This window comes from Staurois parvus, unplaced genomic scaffold, assembly GCF_062004578.1.
Source record: "Staurois parvus isolate SC_StPar_1 unplaced genomic scaffold, SC_StPar_1.0 ptg001181l, whole genome shotgun sequence".
In the NCBI taxonomy this organism is placed as follows: Eukaryota; Metazoa; Chordata; class Amphibia; order Anura; family Ranidae; genus Staurois; species Staurois parvus.
The window spans coordinates 949,868-968,019 of NW_028318977.1; the positions used below are offsets into that span (position 1 = coordinate 949,868).

Genomic DNA, 18,152 nt, shown 5'->3' on the forward strand with positions numbered 1-18,152 from the left:
GTGACAACCAGTTACACTACCTTACCATATGGCAACATCCAGCATGATTACACTGCCAATCTATGGCACTCAACTGTACTACCCTCCCATCTTACACTCTCCCATAGTACCCTTGAGTCACAAAACAATACCATTTTAAAGCCTGGTACACACTACCCAATAGTAATGCAAACCAAAAAATACATTGTATCCTCAACTCCCAAATATGAATGTTGCACCAGTTACTACGATAACCAACAAGAGAACACCCTCTGACCTTACAGAGTCCCCCCATCCCAAAATCCCATTACACCTTCTGACCTCACAGCTGCCTCACTACCCCCAATTATCACACAGCTTCACCCCATTATACCTACAGGGGATATAAAAAGTCTACACACCCCTGTTAAAATGTCAGGTTTCTGTGATGTAAAAAAAATGACAAAGATAAATCATTTCAGAACTTTTTTCCACCTTTTATGTACCCTATAAACTGTACAACTCCATTGATAAACTGAAATCTTTTAGATGGAGGGAAGTAAAAATGAAAAACTAAAATATGGTTGCATAAGTGTGCACACCCTTACACTAATCCTTTGTTGAAGCACCTTTTGATGCGATTCCAGCACTCAGTCTTTGGGGGGGGAGTCTATCAGCATGGCACATCTTGACTTGGCAATATTTGCCCACTCTTCCTTGCAAGAACACTCCAAATCTGTCAGATGGTGAGGGCGCCTCCTGTGCACAGCCCTCTTCAGATCACCCCACAGATTTTCCATCGGATTCAGGTCTGGGCTCTGGCTGGGCCATTCCAAAACTTTCATCTTCTTCTGGTGAAGCCATTCCTTTGTTGATTTGGATGTATGCTTTGTTTCGTTGTCATGCTGAAAGATTAAGTTCCTCTTCATGTTCAGCTCTCTAGCAGAAGCCTGAAGATTTTGTGCCAATATTGACTGGTATTTGGAACTGTTCATAATCCCCTCTACCTTGACTAAGGCCCCAGTTCCAGCTGAAGAAACACAGCCCCAAAGCATGATGCTGCCACCACCATGCTTCACGATGGGTATGGCGTTCTTTTGGTGATGTGCAGTGTTGTTTTTGCACCAAACATATCTTTTGGAATGATGGCCAAAAAGTCCAACCTTGGTTTCATCAGACCAGAACACATTTTCCCACATGCTTTTGGGAGACTTCAGATGTGTTTTTGCAAAATTTATCCAAACTTGGATGTTTTTCTTTGTAAGAAAAGGACTCAGTCTTGCCACTCTACCCCATAGCCCAGACATATGAAGAACATGGGAGATTGTTGTCACATGTACCACACAGCCAGGACTTGCCAGGTATTCCTGCAGCTCCTTTAATGTTGCTGTAGGCCTCTTGGCAGCCTCCCAGACCAGTTTTCTTCTTGTCTTTTCATCCATTTTGGAGGGACGTCCAGTTCTTGGTGATGTCACGGTTGTGCCATATTTTCTCCACTTGATGACTGTCTTCACTGCGTTCCATGGTATATCTAATGCCTTGGAAATTCTTTTTTTTTTACCATTCTCCTGACTGATACCTTTTACCAATGAGATCCCTCCGATGCTTTGGAAGCCCTCTGCGGACCATGGCTTCTGCTGTAGGATACGACTAAGAAAATGTCAGGAAAGACCTAGAACAGCTGAACTTTATTTGGTGTTAATCAGAGGCCCTTTAAATGACAGGTGTGTACTGACTCCTATTTACCATGATTTTGAATGTGATTGCTTAATTCTGAACACAGCTACATCCCCACTTGTAAGAGGGTGTGCACACTTATGCAACCACATTATTTTTTTTTTTTTGTTTACTTCCCCTCTCTAAAATATTTCAGTTTGTTTTTCAAATGCGTTGTACAGTTTATAGGTCACATTAAAAAGTGGAAAAAGTTCTGAAATAATTTATCTTTGTCTCATTTTTTTACATCACAGAAACCTGACATTTTAACAGGGGTGTGTAGACTTTTTATATCCACTGTAAACAAAACCCACAAACACACCACCCATCCAATCCAGAAGACCAACATCCATCCACACTAGCCTAAACTGGAAGCCTACATGACAGCAAATACACAAACCCAATGAGAGCTTGGGGGAAATATACAGTGGCACATCCTGCCAGTGATCCCTAGACCTTACTGCCCAGGCCCGGTAATGCTTCCCCCCTGCACACCACAGCCTACCTACTGCAAATATATCAGGAAGAGTCAGGACATTGTCTGTATGAAAAACATCAGGAGGGGGCACGGGACAAACACAATAAAATGAGGGATGCGGGCACAGTGCGTGAGAAAAGACCAAAGAGGACGCTGGGAGCCCGGGCCCTTACCAGATCCAATTTTGATGAGTCCGTTGTGCTGAATGAAGATGGTGTCACAGGTGAGGTTTCCATGGATAATGGGGGGGTCACACGAATGTAGATAACTGTAGGGAAACAGATGGGTCAGCCAAGAGAAGGATCCATCAGCAGCAGCTCAATGACAATTGAAGGGGTTTAGTTCAGTTATACTTCAACCCCAAGCAACCCACATTTACAGCCAGCCAGGGTCAGAAAGTGGCATCAGCTGCCTTCAAAGAGGCCCCAAAACCTAAAAAACATTGGTTCAGTCTGGTGCTGCTTTATCCAACTTGTTGTCCCCTTTTTATTGGCCATTTAATGTGATGGACAAGTTCAGTTCACTGACCAATGATATGTGAGAGGGGGTGGGTCCAAGAACCAACATACCAGAGGGAGTCGCATTTTGCATAAAATCTCCTTGGCCTTTAACCACTTGCCAGCCACTGTAGATATACGGCAGCAGGGCGGCACTCGCAGGCAAAACCACGTTTTAAAACGTGTGTTTTGTAAACAAATAGGGGGCGCGCGCGAGGCACGCCGCCGCCCAATTTGTCCCGTCGATCACCGCCGCAGATGTGAGTCGCCGGGTCACAGCCGGTCCTTAGCGGCTGTTTCCCGGCGATCGGCGGCAAACAGTGACAGAGAGCACAGCTGCAGTAGCTGTGCTGTCTGTCACTTCCCTGTCAGCTCGAGGATGAGCTGATCAAGAAAGAACAGTTTCTCTTTCTCGATCAGCCTTGTCCCGCCCAGTACACACCCCCGCCCCCTAGTAAAACACTCCCCCTCACTCCTATAACCCTTCCCTGCTAAATAAAGTTAACCCCTTCCTCCCCAGTGCCATTAGTACAGTGTCAGTGCTTTTTTTTTTTTGCACTGATCACTGTATTAGTGTTTTTGGGGATGTCAGTGACCCCAAGTCAGTACCCCCCAATGTCAGAATGTCCGCCGCAGTCCCGCCATAAGTCGCTGGTCGCTGCCATAAGTCCCTGATCGCCGCCATAATTCGCTGATCGCCGCCATTATTAGTATAAAAAAAAAAAACCTAAAAATCCCAGTATCATTCCCGCCATTTGTAAACGCTATAACTTTCACGTAAACCAATTAATTTACACGTATTGGGTTTTTTTTTGTAGCAAAGACATGTCGCAGAATGCATTTTGGCAGAAATTTATGACTAAATTTGATTTTTGCAATTTTTTTTTTTACTGGACATGTTTTATAGCAAAAAGTCCAAACTATTGTTTTTTTTTCCTCAAAATTGTCAGCCTTTTTTCTTATAGCGCAAAAAATAAAAACCGCACAGGCAATCAAATACCACCAAAAGAAAGCTCAATTTGTGGGGAAAAAAAGGATGTAAATTTCATTTATGTACCATATTGCATGACCGCGCAATTGTCCGTTAAACTAGCGCAGCGCTGTATAGCAGAAAAATGGTGTAAATTGCAGTATTTATACCATAGTTTGTAGACGCTATAACTTCCACACAAAGCAATCAATATACACTTATTGGGATTTTATTTACCAAAAACATGGAGCAGAATACATTTTGGCCTAAATTTATGACTAACTTTGAGTTTACTATATATTTTTTATAGCTGAAAGTAAAAAATATTGTTTTTCTTCAAAGTTTTTGGCCTTTTTTTGTTTATAGCGTGAAAAATAAAAAGCGCACAGGTGATCAAATACCACCGAAAGAAAGCTCTATTTGTGTGAAAAAAAGGACGTAAATTTGGTTTGGGTGCAGCATTGCATGACCGTGCAATTATCAGTTGAATTAGTGCAGCGCCGAGTAGCAAAAAGAGGCGTGGTCATTAAGGGGGGTAAATCCTCTGGAGCTCAAGTGGTTAAGGCTTCGGGGCACTTGTGAAGAAAACGGATACCACCTTCAGTCACCAGGTTGCTGTATGTGGATTAGCTTCTGAATTAACAAACATTTCATACATAACACACAATACCTAGAGCACCACGGGGTATCTAAAGAGGACAGAAGCTTCCTGCTGAAGGCTTGTTGAATATAATAATAAACCTCATACTGAGCCACACAGAGGGAGGATGAGGAGTCACCGCTCTGACCCGTTAACTTGTGTGTCTAAAATCATCTTCAGCTATTGAGCTCTGTAAGCAACAAGCTTTATACAGAAAGAAAAAAAAAAAAAAACAGAAAATGGAGGAGCACAGAACACGGCTTTCTGGCAACAGACTTCGTTAGGTTATATTACATATCTTGAGCTAAAAAAATATTTTCAAAAATGTGTACATTGCTGCCTTTAGGTGCAAAAAAAGGTCAGTGATTGGCAACCTTCCTGCAGAATATGTTAACTGCAGATTTTCACAAGATATCAGCTTCCACCTCTCTGATGTTCTATTATTATTATTATACAGTAATTATAAAGCGCCAGTTTGCTCAGCACTGTACATTACAATGGGAGACAGAACATGCGACAGTACAATAACAATACAATGCAATACACGAGGGGTTCAAGGGCCCTGCTCCTTGGAGCTTCCAATCTAGGAGGGAGGGGATAGTGGTACAGGAGGAAATAGCTGTGGGGGATGGAGTGGTAGGAGGAGTGGAGGTGGTTGGGAATTAGCAGGGGGTGGGGTAGGCTTCCCTGAAGAGGTGGGTTTTCAGGGTGCGCCTAAAGGAGAGGAGCATGGTAATCCTTGTGATCTGTACAGTACATAGGAGCAGTAGGGTAGATGGTGGTAGATTTGGGGATCAATGTTGAGAGACAGTAAGGTACACAGCGGTGCATCCAGATATCAGTGTAGAAGAGCAGTAGCGTAGACTGTGGCAGATCGAGAGGTCAGTGTTGAGAAGCAGTAGGGTAGACAGAGGTAGGTGCTGTGATCAATGTAAAGGCGCAGTGGGGTAGATAGAGGTGGATCTGTGGATCAGGGTTGAGGAGCAGTAGGGTAGACTATGGTAGATCCAGAGATCAGTGTACAGGAGCAGTAGCGTAGACCATGGTAGATCCAGAGATCAGTGTACAGGAGCAAAAGAGTAGACCATGGCATTTCCAGAGATCAGTGTACAGGAGCAGTAGAATAGACCATGGTAGATCCAGAGATCAGTGTACAGTAGCAGTAGAGCAGACCATGGTAGATCCAGAGATCAGTGTACAGTAGCAGTAGAGCAGACCATGGTAGATCCAGAGATCAGTGTACAGGAGCAATAGGGTAGACCATGGTAGATCCAGAGATCAGTGTACAGGAGCAGTAGAGTAGACCATGGTAGATCCAGAGATCAGTGTACAGGAGCAGTAGAGTAGACCATGGTAGATCCAGAGATCAGTGTACAGGAGCAGTAGAGTAGACCATGGTAGATCCAGAGATCAGTGTACAGGAGCAGTAGAGTAGACCATGGTAGATCCAGAGATCAGTGTACAGGAGCAGTAGAGCAGACCATGGTAGATCCAGAGATCAGTGTACAGGAGCAGTAGAGCAGACCATGGTAGATCCAGAGATCAGTGTACAGGAGCAATAGAGTAGACCATGGTAGATCCAGAGATCAGTGTACAGGAGCAATAGAGTAGCCCATGGCAGATCCAGAGATCAGTGTACAGGAGCAATAGAGTAGACCATGGTAGATCCAGAGATCAGTGTACAGGAGCAGGATAGAATGTGGTAGATCATGGTACAGGAGCAATAATGTAGATGGTGGTAGATCCTGGGATCAGTGTACACAAGCTATTGGGTAGATTTGGGATCAGGGTAAAGGAACAATAAAGAAAACTTAGGTAGATCTGGGGGTTCAGTGTACACGGTGCAGTAGGGTAGATGACAGTAGATCTGGAAATCAGTATGTGGAGCCACTAGGGTAGACAGTGGTAATTTAGGAATCATGGTATAGGAGCAGTAGATGGTGGTAGATTCAGGAATCAGTGTACAGAAGCAGTAGGATAGATGGTGGTAAATCCGGGGATCAGGGCAGAGGAGCAGTAGCGTTGACTGTGGTAAATCAGGATAAAGGAGCAATAATGTAGAAGATGGTAGATCTTGGGATCAGTGTACAAGAGCAATAAGGTAGACAGAGATAGATCTGGCATCAGGGTACAGGAGCAGAAGACAGTGGCAGATCCAGGATCATGACACAGGAGCAGTAGGGTAGATGGTGGTAGACCCGGGAATCAGTGTATAGCAGCAGTAGGGTACACATTACTATATCAGGGATCAGTGAACAAGAACAGTAGGGCAGACATTGGTAGACCTGGGGATCAGTATACGGTAGGATATCAGTGTTGAGAGTAACAGACCCAGAGATCAGGGCACAGGAGCAGAAGGGTAGATGACGGTAGATGCTGGAATCCGTGCACTGGGGCAATATGGCAGACACTGGCAGACCCGGGGATCAGTGCACAGGGAAAATAGGGTAGACAGTGGTACATAAGGTATTAGTGTAAAGGAGTAATAGGGTAGATAATGGCTAATCAGAGATCACTGCACAGAGGCAGATGTGGCAGATCCTCAGATCAGTGTACAGGAGCAGTAGGGTAGCTGATGATAGATCCGGAGAGCAGTAGGGTACATATTGGTAGAACAGGGATCAGTGTACAGGAGCAGTAGGGTAGCTGATGATAGATCCGGAGAGCAGTAGGGTACATATTGGTAGATCAGGGATCAATGTACAGGAGCAGCAGGTACAAAAGGTAGATCAGGGATCAGTGGAGCAGTAGGGTACACATTGGTAGATCAGGGATCAATGTACAGGAGCAGTAGGGTAGATGATGATAGATCCGGAGAGCAGTAGGGTACACATTGGTAGATCAGGGATCAGTGTACAGGAGAAGCAGGTACAAAAGGTAGATCAGGGATCAGTGGAGCAGTAGTGTACACATTGGTAGATCAGGGATCAATGTGCAGGAGCAGACAGTCAGATGATAGGACTGTATATAGTACATTACACAGTCTGTACATCCATAACATTGTCTCCAATGGGGCCACTGCAGCTTTCCACTCATTACTAGACATTGGTGAGGTACTTACCTAAGCGCAGATAGGATCTGGGTGCACCATCTCTTCCACGCCTGCAACGAGAAAACACACCACAATATGTACTGCAGTAGCAGACTGTATTAGCTCTAGGGGTGCAGTTAGTGTAGAGGAGACGGTGTACGGTGGATTAAAATGGGAAAAGGCCAGGGTGCCACATAGAGAAGTCAGGGAGTCAGTGCAGAGGTTAGAAGAAAAATGCAGGGAGAGTTCAGAAGTCAGAGAAAGGAAGCCGGGACAGAGCACAAGGGTCAGAGAAAGGAAGCCGGGACAGCGTACAACGGTTAGAGAAAGGAAGCCGGGACAGCGTACAACGGTTAGAGAAAGGAAGCCGGGACAGAGTACAACGGTTAGAGAAAGGAAGCCGGGACAGCGTACAACGGTTAGAGAAAGGAAGCCGGGACAGCGTACAACGGTTAGAGAAAGGAAGCCGGGACAGCGTACAACGGTTAGAGAAAGGAAGCCGGGACAGCGTACAACGGTTAGAGAAAGGAAGCCGGGACAGAGTACAACGGTTAGAAAAAGGAAGCCGGGACAGCGTACAACGGTTAGAGAAAGGAAGCCGGGACAGAGTACAATGGTCAGAGAAAGGAAGCCGGGACAGAGTACAATGGATGCAGAAAGGAAGCCGGGACAGAGTACAATGGATGCAGAAAGGAAGCCGGGACAGAGTACAATGGATGTAGAAAGGAAGCCGGGACAGAGTACAACGGTTAGAGAAAGGAAGCCGGGACAGAGTACAACGGTTAGAGAAAGGAAGCCGGGACAGAGTACAACGGTTAGAGAAAGGAAGCCGGGACAGCGTACAACGGTCAGAGAAAGGAAGCCGGGACATCGTACAACGGTTAGAGAAAGGAAGCCGGGACAGAGTACAACGGTTAGAAAAAGGAAGCCGGGACAGCGTACAACGGTTAGAGAAAGGAAGCCGGGACAGAGTACAACGGTTAGAGAAAGGAAGCCGGGACAGAGTACAATGGATGCAGAAAGGAAGCCGGGACAGAGTACAACGGTTAGAGAAAGGAAGCCGAGACAGAGTACAACGGTCAGAGAAAGGAAGCCGGGACAGAGTACAACGGTTAGAGAAAGGAAGCCGGGACAGAGTACAACGGTCAGAGAAAGGAAGCCGGGACAGAGTACAATGGATGTAGAAAGGAAGCCGGGACAGAGTACAATGGTCAGAGAAAGGAAGCCGGGACAGAGTACAATGGATGTAGAAAGGAAGCCGGGACAGAGTACAATGGATGTAGAAAGGAAGCCGGGACAGAGTACAAATGTTAGAGAAAGGAAGCCGGGACAGAGTACAACAGTCAGAGAAATGAAGCCGGGACAGAGTACAACAGTCAGAGAAATGAAGCCGGGACAGACTACAATGGTTAAAGAAGAGAAGCAGAAAGTCAGTGTAGAGGTTAGACTAGAAAGACAGGGAGAGAGCACAGGGGTTGCAACAAGAGAGGCAAGGAGAGAGTGCAGAGGTTATCAGAAAGAAGAATGGACAGAGTGCCGAGGTGAGGGGTGGAAAGGACAGAGCAGAGTGATGGGGATAGGTTACAGGTGTAAGAGGCAAGAACAGATTGTGATAGAAGGAAGATAATTGGGGTGTTTAAAAGAAACAGTATACTGCAAAGAAACAAGGCTGGGGTAGAAATGATCAGGAGGACAAAGGTAGTGTGCACCCTGGAGAGGAGAGACAAGGATAGCATGCAGAATGTACAGGAGATAGAAGGGAACTGGATGTCATCTAGAGGAGAAGCATTGGACAGGATGGTGTGTACAGAAACAGGCAGCAAAGGTACGCGATGTAGAGGAAAAGATTGGGGTGCATTCTACATAAATATTGGACAGAATGAAGTGTGTAGAGACAACAGGCAGAGGAATACACATGACAAAAATCGGGCCGAGGACAAGTATTGGACAGTATGGAGTATGTTGGGAAGGCAAGAAGAGATGGGACATGACATAAGAGGACACAGTTGGTTTGTATCATATGGACGTATTGGACAGGATGGAGAGTGTAGACCAGGGGTCTCCAAACTATAGGCCTCCAGCTGTTGAAGTACTACAAGTCTCATTATGCCTCTGGGAGACTTTCCTGTGGCTGTCAGAGTCTTGCAAGGCCTCATGGGACTTGAAGTTCCTGAACACCTGGAGGGCCATAGTTTGGAGACCCCTGGGGTAGACAAAAGAGGCAGAGATAGGACATGACAAAGGAGATAGTTGGTGTCATGTTTCACATGACTGTCATGTTGACTGTCATATGCCTTTAAATGTTTTTCTATGTTTTGTCTCTACTCCTCCCTTTCCTTTGGTTTGGTTAGTGTTGTGTAGATAGCCCTCCCCCTTAAGCAGAGATGCATTGCAGTAAGCCTCATGGCATGGAGCAGGAAACAGCATGTTCTTTTGACCTATGGAATTTCATTGTTGTAAGATTCTCCCAGTTTATAGAATAAACTTCGCAAGATCTCATTCTGATTGAGTCACTGACTGTGGTATCCAACTGAGGTTGAAGTTATCGCTATCTCATCACAACCGTAAGTTACAGAGATCACACTATCAATGCTTAGATTGGACACACAGAACAGTTGGTATGTATTCTGTAGAACAAGTATTGGACAGAACGGTGTGTGTAAATGAGTGAGACAGAGATGGGACATAACGTAGAGGTGTTGGTTAAGTTGTATCCTGTAGAAGTATTAGACAAGATGGAGTGTGTAGAGTAGACAGGTATATGATCTAGGGGAGATGGTTGGGGTGTATTCTGTTGGAAGCACTGGACAAGATGGAATGTGTAGAGACAACAGGCAATGATAGAACATGATGTAGAGGTTGGGGTGTTCTATGCAGGACAGGTATTGGACAAGATGGAGTGTGTAGAGTAGACAGGTACATGATGTAGGGGAGATGGTTGAGGTGTATTTTGTTGGAAGCACTGGACAAGATGGAATGTGTAGAGTAGACAGGTATATGATCTAGGGGAGATGGTTGGGGTGTATTCTGTTGGAAGCACTGGACAAGATGGAATGTGCAGAGACAACAACAGGCAGTGATAGGACATGATGTAGAGGTTGGGGTCTTCTATGCAGGACAGGTATTGGACAAGATGGAGTGTGTATAAGAGACAGGTAAAGATGGGACATAACACAGAGGAGAAGGTTTGGGTGTATTCTGTTAAAAGTTTTGAACAAGATGGAGTGTGTGGCGGAGACCAACACATAGGTGTACTGGGGAGGTGCGGACCAGAGAGGATGAAGAAATAGTTGGGTGTTCTAGAATGACCCTGGTGGGGACAGTGCGTCAAGGAGAGGTTACCTTTTCATTCATTGTCTTGTGGTTCTTCTTGGTCTTCTTGAGGAACTGTTTGAGGCTTCCAGAAGACATATACTCAGTAATAAATATGACCTGCAAGGACACATCTCATCAGCACCATGGATGACGTGAAGTCTACATTGAACATCTTAGGATCCTCACCAGCACAACTTGGTATAGTGATTATCTTAATGTTTATTCACATAAATCTACATGCATCAGAAGAGAACATCTCAGAAACTCACAGAACCTGTTCTCACTCTACTTTAATCCTCATTTCCCTACGACTGAATGGTGGTGGGTGCCAATCGTCAATTCACTACAGCACCCTACATGAATTGTGGGCACCCCTGTAAAGTGTGTGATGAATATTATACAACTTCTGTGATGTATAGATGAAACACAACACAGGAGATAATAGAATTCTCTATACAGTCCACTTACCCGTGCCCGGTTCTCTTTGACGTCCGCCCAATACTTGTGGAACTTGACAATGTTCAGATGTTCCAACTGAATGAGGTTATCAAACACCGCTTTCACCTTGTCCTGCAGAAAGAGGGAAAATTACCCAGAATCCCCAAGGCAGAAGTGTTAGAGATTGGTCTCTCATGACTTATCCAGCATATATGGATCTGGTGGTGCTAACTTTCCCAGAATTCCTAATGGCATCACATAGGAGTCACTTACCTCCTGCAGCTTGAAGTTCTTCCTCTCAGAGAACTGAACTTCGTTCCAGACCACTTCCACCCCTTCCTCCGTGTCCATGGCCAGATAGGCACTATCAATGCCAGGTACATTGCGCTGGTTCACCTGAATGAAGAGAAGGGACACCATTGGGACTCCTTCATCCTGATAGGTCTACAGGATATTTATTGAGCATTTAAAAAATTGCTAAAAAGGAGGATCGCGGCACTGGAAGACAACAGTCAGAGCCCCCAGGTGTCTCATACCTTCTGGTTCAACACATCAAACGGTTAACCGAGAGTGCCCCCGTCTCTCCATAGACAACCCCTTTGTTCTGCAAACAGCGACTTTATTAAGACAACTCTCAACAGTGCTGGACACCACCCAGAGAACCAGATCCATACACTCCCCTCCCCAGACACAACATTCTATACAAACAATGCGGATACAAGATATTACAATAGAAGAAAGTCAGAAGTGTAAAAGGCAGCATCCAAAGGGTGCCATACACACATCGACCAGAACATATCACCTACACTGGAGACCCTCCCATACAGCGGGAACCAAGGGAAGAAGAGGGGGTAGCAGGGCGGGCAAATGCAGCGGAGGAATCTCTGCATCAGGAGAACAATGAAGATGACGGCACATACTAAAATGGCACTATGACTCAGGAGGGAGGGCGGCACTGGGCCAACAGCAAGGTACTTAACTCTGTACCAACCACACTAAACCTATGGTGTCACTGAATGACTGGACATATTGACTCTTTACTAACAGCACAAGAAGGGTAGACAGTAAAGACCAGAGACAGCGGCAAATGTATTAACGAGTGAGGGGCCAGGGAAGAGCGAGAGTGCGCACACAGGACCGGGAGAGGGGGCGAAAGCGCGAGGGGGGCCCGGGAGAGGGAATGAGACAGCGCGAGGGGGGCCCGGGAGAGGGAAAGAGACAGCGCGAGGGGGGCCCGGGAGAGGGAAAGAGACAGCGCGAGGGGGGCCCGGGAGAGGGAAAGAGACAGCGCGAGGGGGGCCCGGGAGAGGGAAAGAGACAGCGCGAGGGGGGCCCGGGAGAGGGAAAGAGACAGCGCGAGGGGGGCCCGGGAGAGGGAAAGAGACAGCGCGAGGGGGGCCCGGGAGAGGGAAAGAGACAGCGCGAGGGGGGCCCGGGAGAGGGAAAGAGACAGGGCGAGGGGGGCCCGGGAGAGGGAAAGAGACAGGGCGAGGGGGGCCCGGGAGAGGGAAAGAGACAGGGCGAGGGGGGCCCGGGAGAGGGAAAGAGACAGGGCGAGGGGGGCCCGGGAGAGGGAAAGAGACAGGGCGAGGGGGGCCCGGGAGAGGGAAAGAGACAGGGCGAGGGGGGCCCGGGAGAGGGAAAGAGACAGGGCGAGGGGGGCCCGGGAGAGGGAAAGAGACAGGGCGAGGGGGGCCCGGGAGAGGGAAAGAGACAGGGCGAGGGGGGCCCGGGAGAGGGAAAGAGACAGGGCGAGGGGGGCCCGGGAGAGGGAAAGAGACAGGGCGAGGGGGGCCCGGGAGAGGGAAAGAGACAGGGCGAGGGGGGCCCGGGAGAGGGAAAGAGACAGGGCGAGGGGGGCCCGGGAGAGGGAAAGAGACAGGGCGAGGGGGGCCCGGGAGAGGGAAAGAGACAGGGCGAGGGGGGCCCGGGAGAGGGAAAGAGACAGGGCGAGGGGGGCCCGGGAGAGGGAAAGAGACAGGGCGAGGGGGGCCCGGGAGAGGGAAAGAGACAGGGCGAGGGGGGCCCGGGAGAGGGAAAGAGACAGGGCGAGGGGGGCCCGGGAGAGGGAAAGAGACAGGGCGAGGGGGGCCCGGGAGAGGGAAAGAGACAGGGCGAGGGGGGCCCGGGAGAGGGAAAGAGACAGGGCGAGGGGGGCCCGGGAGAGGGAAAGAGACAGGGCGAGGGGGGCCCGGGAGAGGGAAAGAGACAGGGCGAGGGGGGCCCGGGAGAGGGAAAGAGACAGGGCGAGGGGGGCCCGGGAGAGGGAAAGAGACAGGGCGAGGGGGGCCCGGGAGAGGGAAAGAGACAGGGCGAGGGGGGCCCGGGAGAGGGAAAGAGACAGGGCGAGGGGGGCCCGGGAGAGGGAAAGAGACAGGGCGAGGGGGGCCCGGGAGAGGGAAAGAGACAGGGCGAGGGGGGCCCGGGAGAGGGAAAGAGACAGGGCGAGGGGGGCCCGGGAGAGGGAAAGAGACAGGGCGAGGGGGGCCCGGGAGAGGGAAAGAGACAGGGCGAGGGGGGCCCGGGAGAGGGAAAGAGACAGGGCGAGGGGGGCCCGGGAGAGGGAAAGAGACAGGGCGAGGGGGGCCCGGGAGAGGGAAAGAGACAGGGCGAGGGGGGCCCGGGAGAGGGAAAGAGACAGGGCGAGGGGGGCCCGGGAGAGGGAAAGAGACAGGGCGAGGGGGGCCCGGGAGAGGGAAAGAGACAGGGCGAGGGGGGCCCGGGAGAGGGAAAGAGACAGCGCGAGGGGGGCCCGGGAGAGGGAAAGAGACAGCGCGAGGGGGGCCCGGGAGAGGGAAAGAGACAGCGCGAGGGGGGCCCGGGAGAGGGAAAGAGACAGCGCGAGGGGGGCCCGGGAGAGGGAAAGAGACAGCGCGAGGGGGGCCCGGGAGAGGGAAAGAGACAGCGCGAGGGGGGCCCGGGAGAGGGAAAGAGACAGCGCGAGGGGGGCCCGGGAGAGGGAAAGAGACAGCGCGAGGGGGGCCCGGGAGAGGGAAAGAGACAGCGCGAGGGGGGCCCGGGAGAGGGAAAGAGACAGCGCGAGGGGGGCCCGGGAGAGGGAAAGAGACAGCGCGAGGGGGGCCCGGGAGAGGGAAAGAGACAGCGCGAGGGGGGCCCGGGAGAGGGAAAGAGACAGCGCGAGGGGGGCCCGGGAGAGGGAAAGAGACAACGCGAGGGGGGGCCGGGAGAGAGAACGACAACGCGAGGGGGGGCCGGGAGAGAGAACGACAACGCGAGGGGGGGCCGGGAGAGAGAACGACAACGCGAGGGGGGGCCGGGAGAGAGAACGACAACGCGAGGGGGGGCCGGGAGAGAGAACGACAACGCGAGGGGGGGCCGGGAGAGAGAACGACAACGCGAGGGGGGGCCGGGAGAGAGAACGACAACGCGAGGGGGGGCCGGGAGAGAGAACGACAACGCGAGGGGGGGCCGGGAGAGAGAACGACAACGCGAGGGGGGGCCGGGAGAGAGAACGACAACGCGAGGGGGGGCCGGGAGAGAGAACGACAACGCGAGGGGGGGCCGGGAGAGAGAACGACAACGCGAGGGGGGGCCGGGAGAGAGAACGACAACGCGAGGGGGGGCCGGGAGAGAGAACGACAACGCGAGGGGGGGCCGGGAGAGAGAACGACAACGCGAGGGGGGGCCGGGAGAGAGAACGACAACGCGAGGGGGGGCCGGGAGAGAGAACGACAACGCGAGGGGGGGCCGGGAGAGAGAACGACAACGCGAGGGGGGGCCGGGAGAGAGAACGACAACGCGAGGGGGGGCCGGGAGAGAGAACGACAACGCGAGGGGGGGCCGGGAGAGAGAACGACAACGCGAGGGGGGGCCGGGAGAGAGAACGACAACGCGAGGGGGGGCCGGGAGAGAGAACGACAACGCGAGGGGGGGCCGGGAGAGAGAACGACAACGCGAGGGGGGGCCGGGAGAGAGAACGACAACGCGAGGGGGGGCCGGGAGAGAGAACGACAACGCGAGGGGGGGCCGGGAGAGAGAACGACAACGCGAGGGGGGGCCGGGAGAGAGAACGACAACGCGAGGGGGGGCCGGGAGAGAGAACGACAACGCGAGGGGGGGCCGGGAGAGAGAACGACAACGCGAGGGGGGGCCGGGAGAGAGAACGACAACGCGAGGGGGGTCCGGGAGAGAGAACGACAACGCGAGGGGGGTCCGGGAGAGAGAACGACAACGCGAGGGGGGTCCGGGAGAGAGAACGACAACGCGAGGGGGGGCCGGGAGAGAGAACGACAACGCGAGGGGGGGCCGGGAGAGAGAACGACAACGCGAGGGGGGGCCGGGAGAGAGAACGACAACGCGAGGGGGGGCCGGGAGAGAGAACGACAACGCGAGGGGGGGCCGGGAGAGAGAACGACAACGCGAGGGGGGGCCGGGAGAGAGAACGACAACGCGAGGGGGGGCCGGGAGAGAGAACGACAACGCGAGGGGGGGCCGGGAGAGAGAACGACAACGCGAGGGGGGGCCGGGAGAGAGAACGACAACGCGAGGGGGGGCCGGGAGAGAGAACGACAACGCGAGGGGGGGCCGGGAGAGAGAACGACAACGCGTGACATAGTGACACTGTACTACTTGTGGGGGGGGGGGGGGGGTGATTTGTTTTTTTTTTTTTTACACACGGATTGCTTTTACGCCCGTAAAGGCTGTAAAAGCAATAATTTCTCCTCCTCTATAGCTGCATTCCTGCAGCCATTGAGAACTACTAAGTGAGCTGTGATTGGTCACAGCTTGTCACATGGTACAAGGCGGTTGTGAATAGCCCTGTACCATGTGACCATTCACAGATTTCACACATAATAAGCAATGATGTCACAAGTGACATCTTGCTTACTACTTTGCATGTGATTACCCATTGGCCAATCAGTGATCACATGATCGGGACCTCGTTCAGAAGTCCCGTCCGACGATCGGTGTTCCACTGTGTCCAGAGGACACAGTGGGCATCGGATCGCGCACAAGCCGGGTGTGGGGAGGCCGTTTATAAACGTCCATCCGATCCTGCAATGCCACCGTCCGGCTGTTTATATACAATGGCCGGACAGGAGGTGGTTAAAAGGGGAAGTTCACTCCCTAAACTTTCACGATGGTAGCACCAAATGAGAGCCCTGGAAATCCATGAACTAGCGCTCCTAGCCTCCCTCCCAACCCACGCATGCCCAGTCTGCTCTCCTTTAATTCTACAAATACCTGTGAGAGAGCATAGACCGTGCAGGTAGGAGTGGAGAGAGAGGACAAGAGTACTCATTTGTGGATTTTCATGGTTGCACATCTCTTGGCAGATGTATATAAAGCGCTGTAGGGGACTATTCATTATCAGGCCAGAAAGCCCCAGTCAACAGAGCTGCATTCCTCAGGTTTCTCACAACAAACTGAAACAGACCCCCTCAATGACATACCTATCCGAAGTTGAGGCTGCTCATTATGAACAAGCCGAGACTTGCCTAGAGGCATCCAGCATGCACTATGAATGGCAGTCAACAGTCCGCAGTGGCAGTGTTCAGCCACAAGGGGTACAAAATGACATTGCAATCTGGCCCCTGGTAGGTGACAGTAGCCCCCCAAGCCAGAGGGGGCAGCACTGCAGGCTGATGGCAGGGTGTGCTGCAGCCAAGCGCTGTAACCCTTTCTCCCCAAGGAGCAAAGCACGGTTGAGAGACTTGGAGATAAAGTAGTAAAAGCAGCACAGAATACACTGGTTACACATGGTTAGCTACACATTTAACCCCTTGATTGCCTGTAAATATTAACCCCTTCCAAGGCAGTGTCATTAGTACACCGACAGCTATATAGTATCATCACTAGTGGTGCACTGAAATCAAAATTCTGCTGCCAAAACCGAAAATTCAAAATGCACTTGGCCGAAAACCGAAACATGCAGTTTTTAAAAATGAATATATATATATATATATATATATATATATATATATATATATATATATATATATATATATATATATTTATTTTTATTTTTTTTAAATACACAAAAAAAAACAATATATACTCCAATTGTTTTGTAAAATATGAAAGAGGATGTTACGGCGAGTAAATAGATACCAAACGTGTCACTCTTTAAAACTGCGCATGCTCGTGGAATGGCGTGAAACTGCGGTACTTAAAAATCTCCATTGGTGATGCTTTAAAAAGGTCTACAGGTTAGCAGTGTGACCCCCCCCCCCCTTCCCCGGTTCACATCTATGCGGCCGTGTGGGCCGCGTTTTGCACGGGCACGAGAGACCATTCATTTGAATGGACTCCCGTGCCCCGCAGGGAAAGAAGTCCCTGCACTTCTTTGGAAAACGCAGCCCGCACAGGAACCTCGGTTCCCAGTAGGGTTGCGTTTTCCAGTGCGGGCGGCGTGCCATTAGAACTAATGTCACTCGCCCGCGGGTCCGCATTTCTGTGCGGGTGGTGCGGCTGCACGGATTTTCATGCAGATCCACAGCAGCACCACCCACACAGATGTGAACCTAGGGTAAAGTTACAGAGGAGGTCTAGTGCGAGAATTATTACTCTTGCTGCGACGTTCATGGCGATACCTCACGTGTGGTTTTAACGCCATTTACATATGTGGGCGTGGCCTACGTATGCGATCACCACTACGTGCAAGCACGGGGGGGGACAGGGGCACTTTAAACTTATTTTTTATTTAATTTTTTTTTTTTGCACTGTCCCATAAATAAACATTTTTTTATCATTTTTATTCTTATCACAAGAAATTCATGCATCCCTTATGATAGAAATTATTAGTGACAGGTCCTCTTTATGGAGAGATATGGGATCAATAAGACCCCACATCTCTCCTCTGCAATGTAAAGCATTGGATCAAAAAAAAAAAAAAAAAAAATTGATCTACTGCGCTTTAAAAAATTTTTTTTTTAAAAAAATGGCCGGAACAGGAAGTGACATTACTCCATTCCTCCAAGGACATATAGATGAGTGGAGGCCATCTTTCCTTCACTCAACTCTATGCCCAGTGCTGGGATCATTTGATTGTTTCTCAGGTAAGGCTGAGAACTACTGAGCAGCGGCCGGCGGCGAGGGGTGGGGTTTTTTCGGCACCTGTATCGGTGCTTTTTTTCATTTCGGCCGAA

At 50.4% G+C, this 18,152-nt stretch overlaps 1 protein-coding gene across 2 annotated transcripts in view; it reads right to left on the reverse strand.

Moving 5' to 3' along the window:
• Positions 1-18,152, reverse strand: part of NRBP1 (nuclear receptor binding protein 1) — a 54,350-nt gene that overhangs the window by 24,877 nt on the left and 11,321 nt on the right. For both annotated transcript variants that reach the window (XM_089659677.1, XM_089659676.1), the window contains exons 3-7: positions 11,317-11,439; positions 11,074-11,175; positions 10,633-10,722; positions 7,321-7,361; positions 2,326-2,420 (exon numbers count right to left, since the gene is read on the reverse strand). In XM_089659677.1, coding sequence (XP_089515803.1) covers positions 2,326-2,420; positions 7,321-7,361; positions 10,633-10,722; positions 11,074-11,175; positions 11,317-11,439 — 451 coding nt within the window. The remainder of the gene's footprint in view (positions 1-2,325; positions 2,421-7,320; positions 7,362-10,632; positions 10,723-11,073; positions 11,176-11,316; positions 11,440-18,152) is intronic.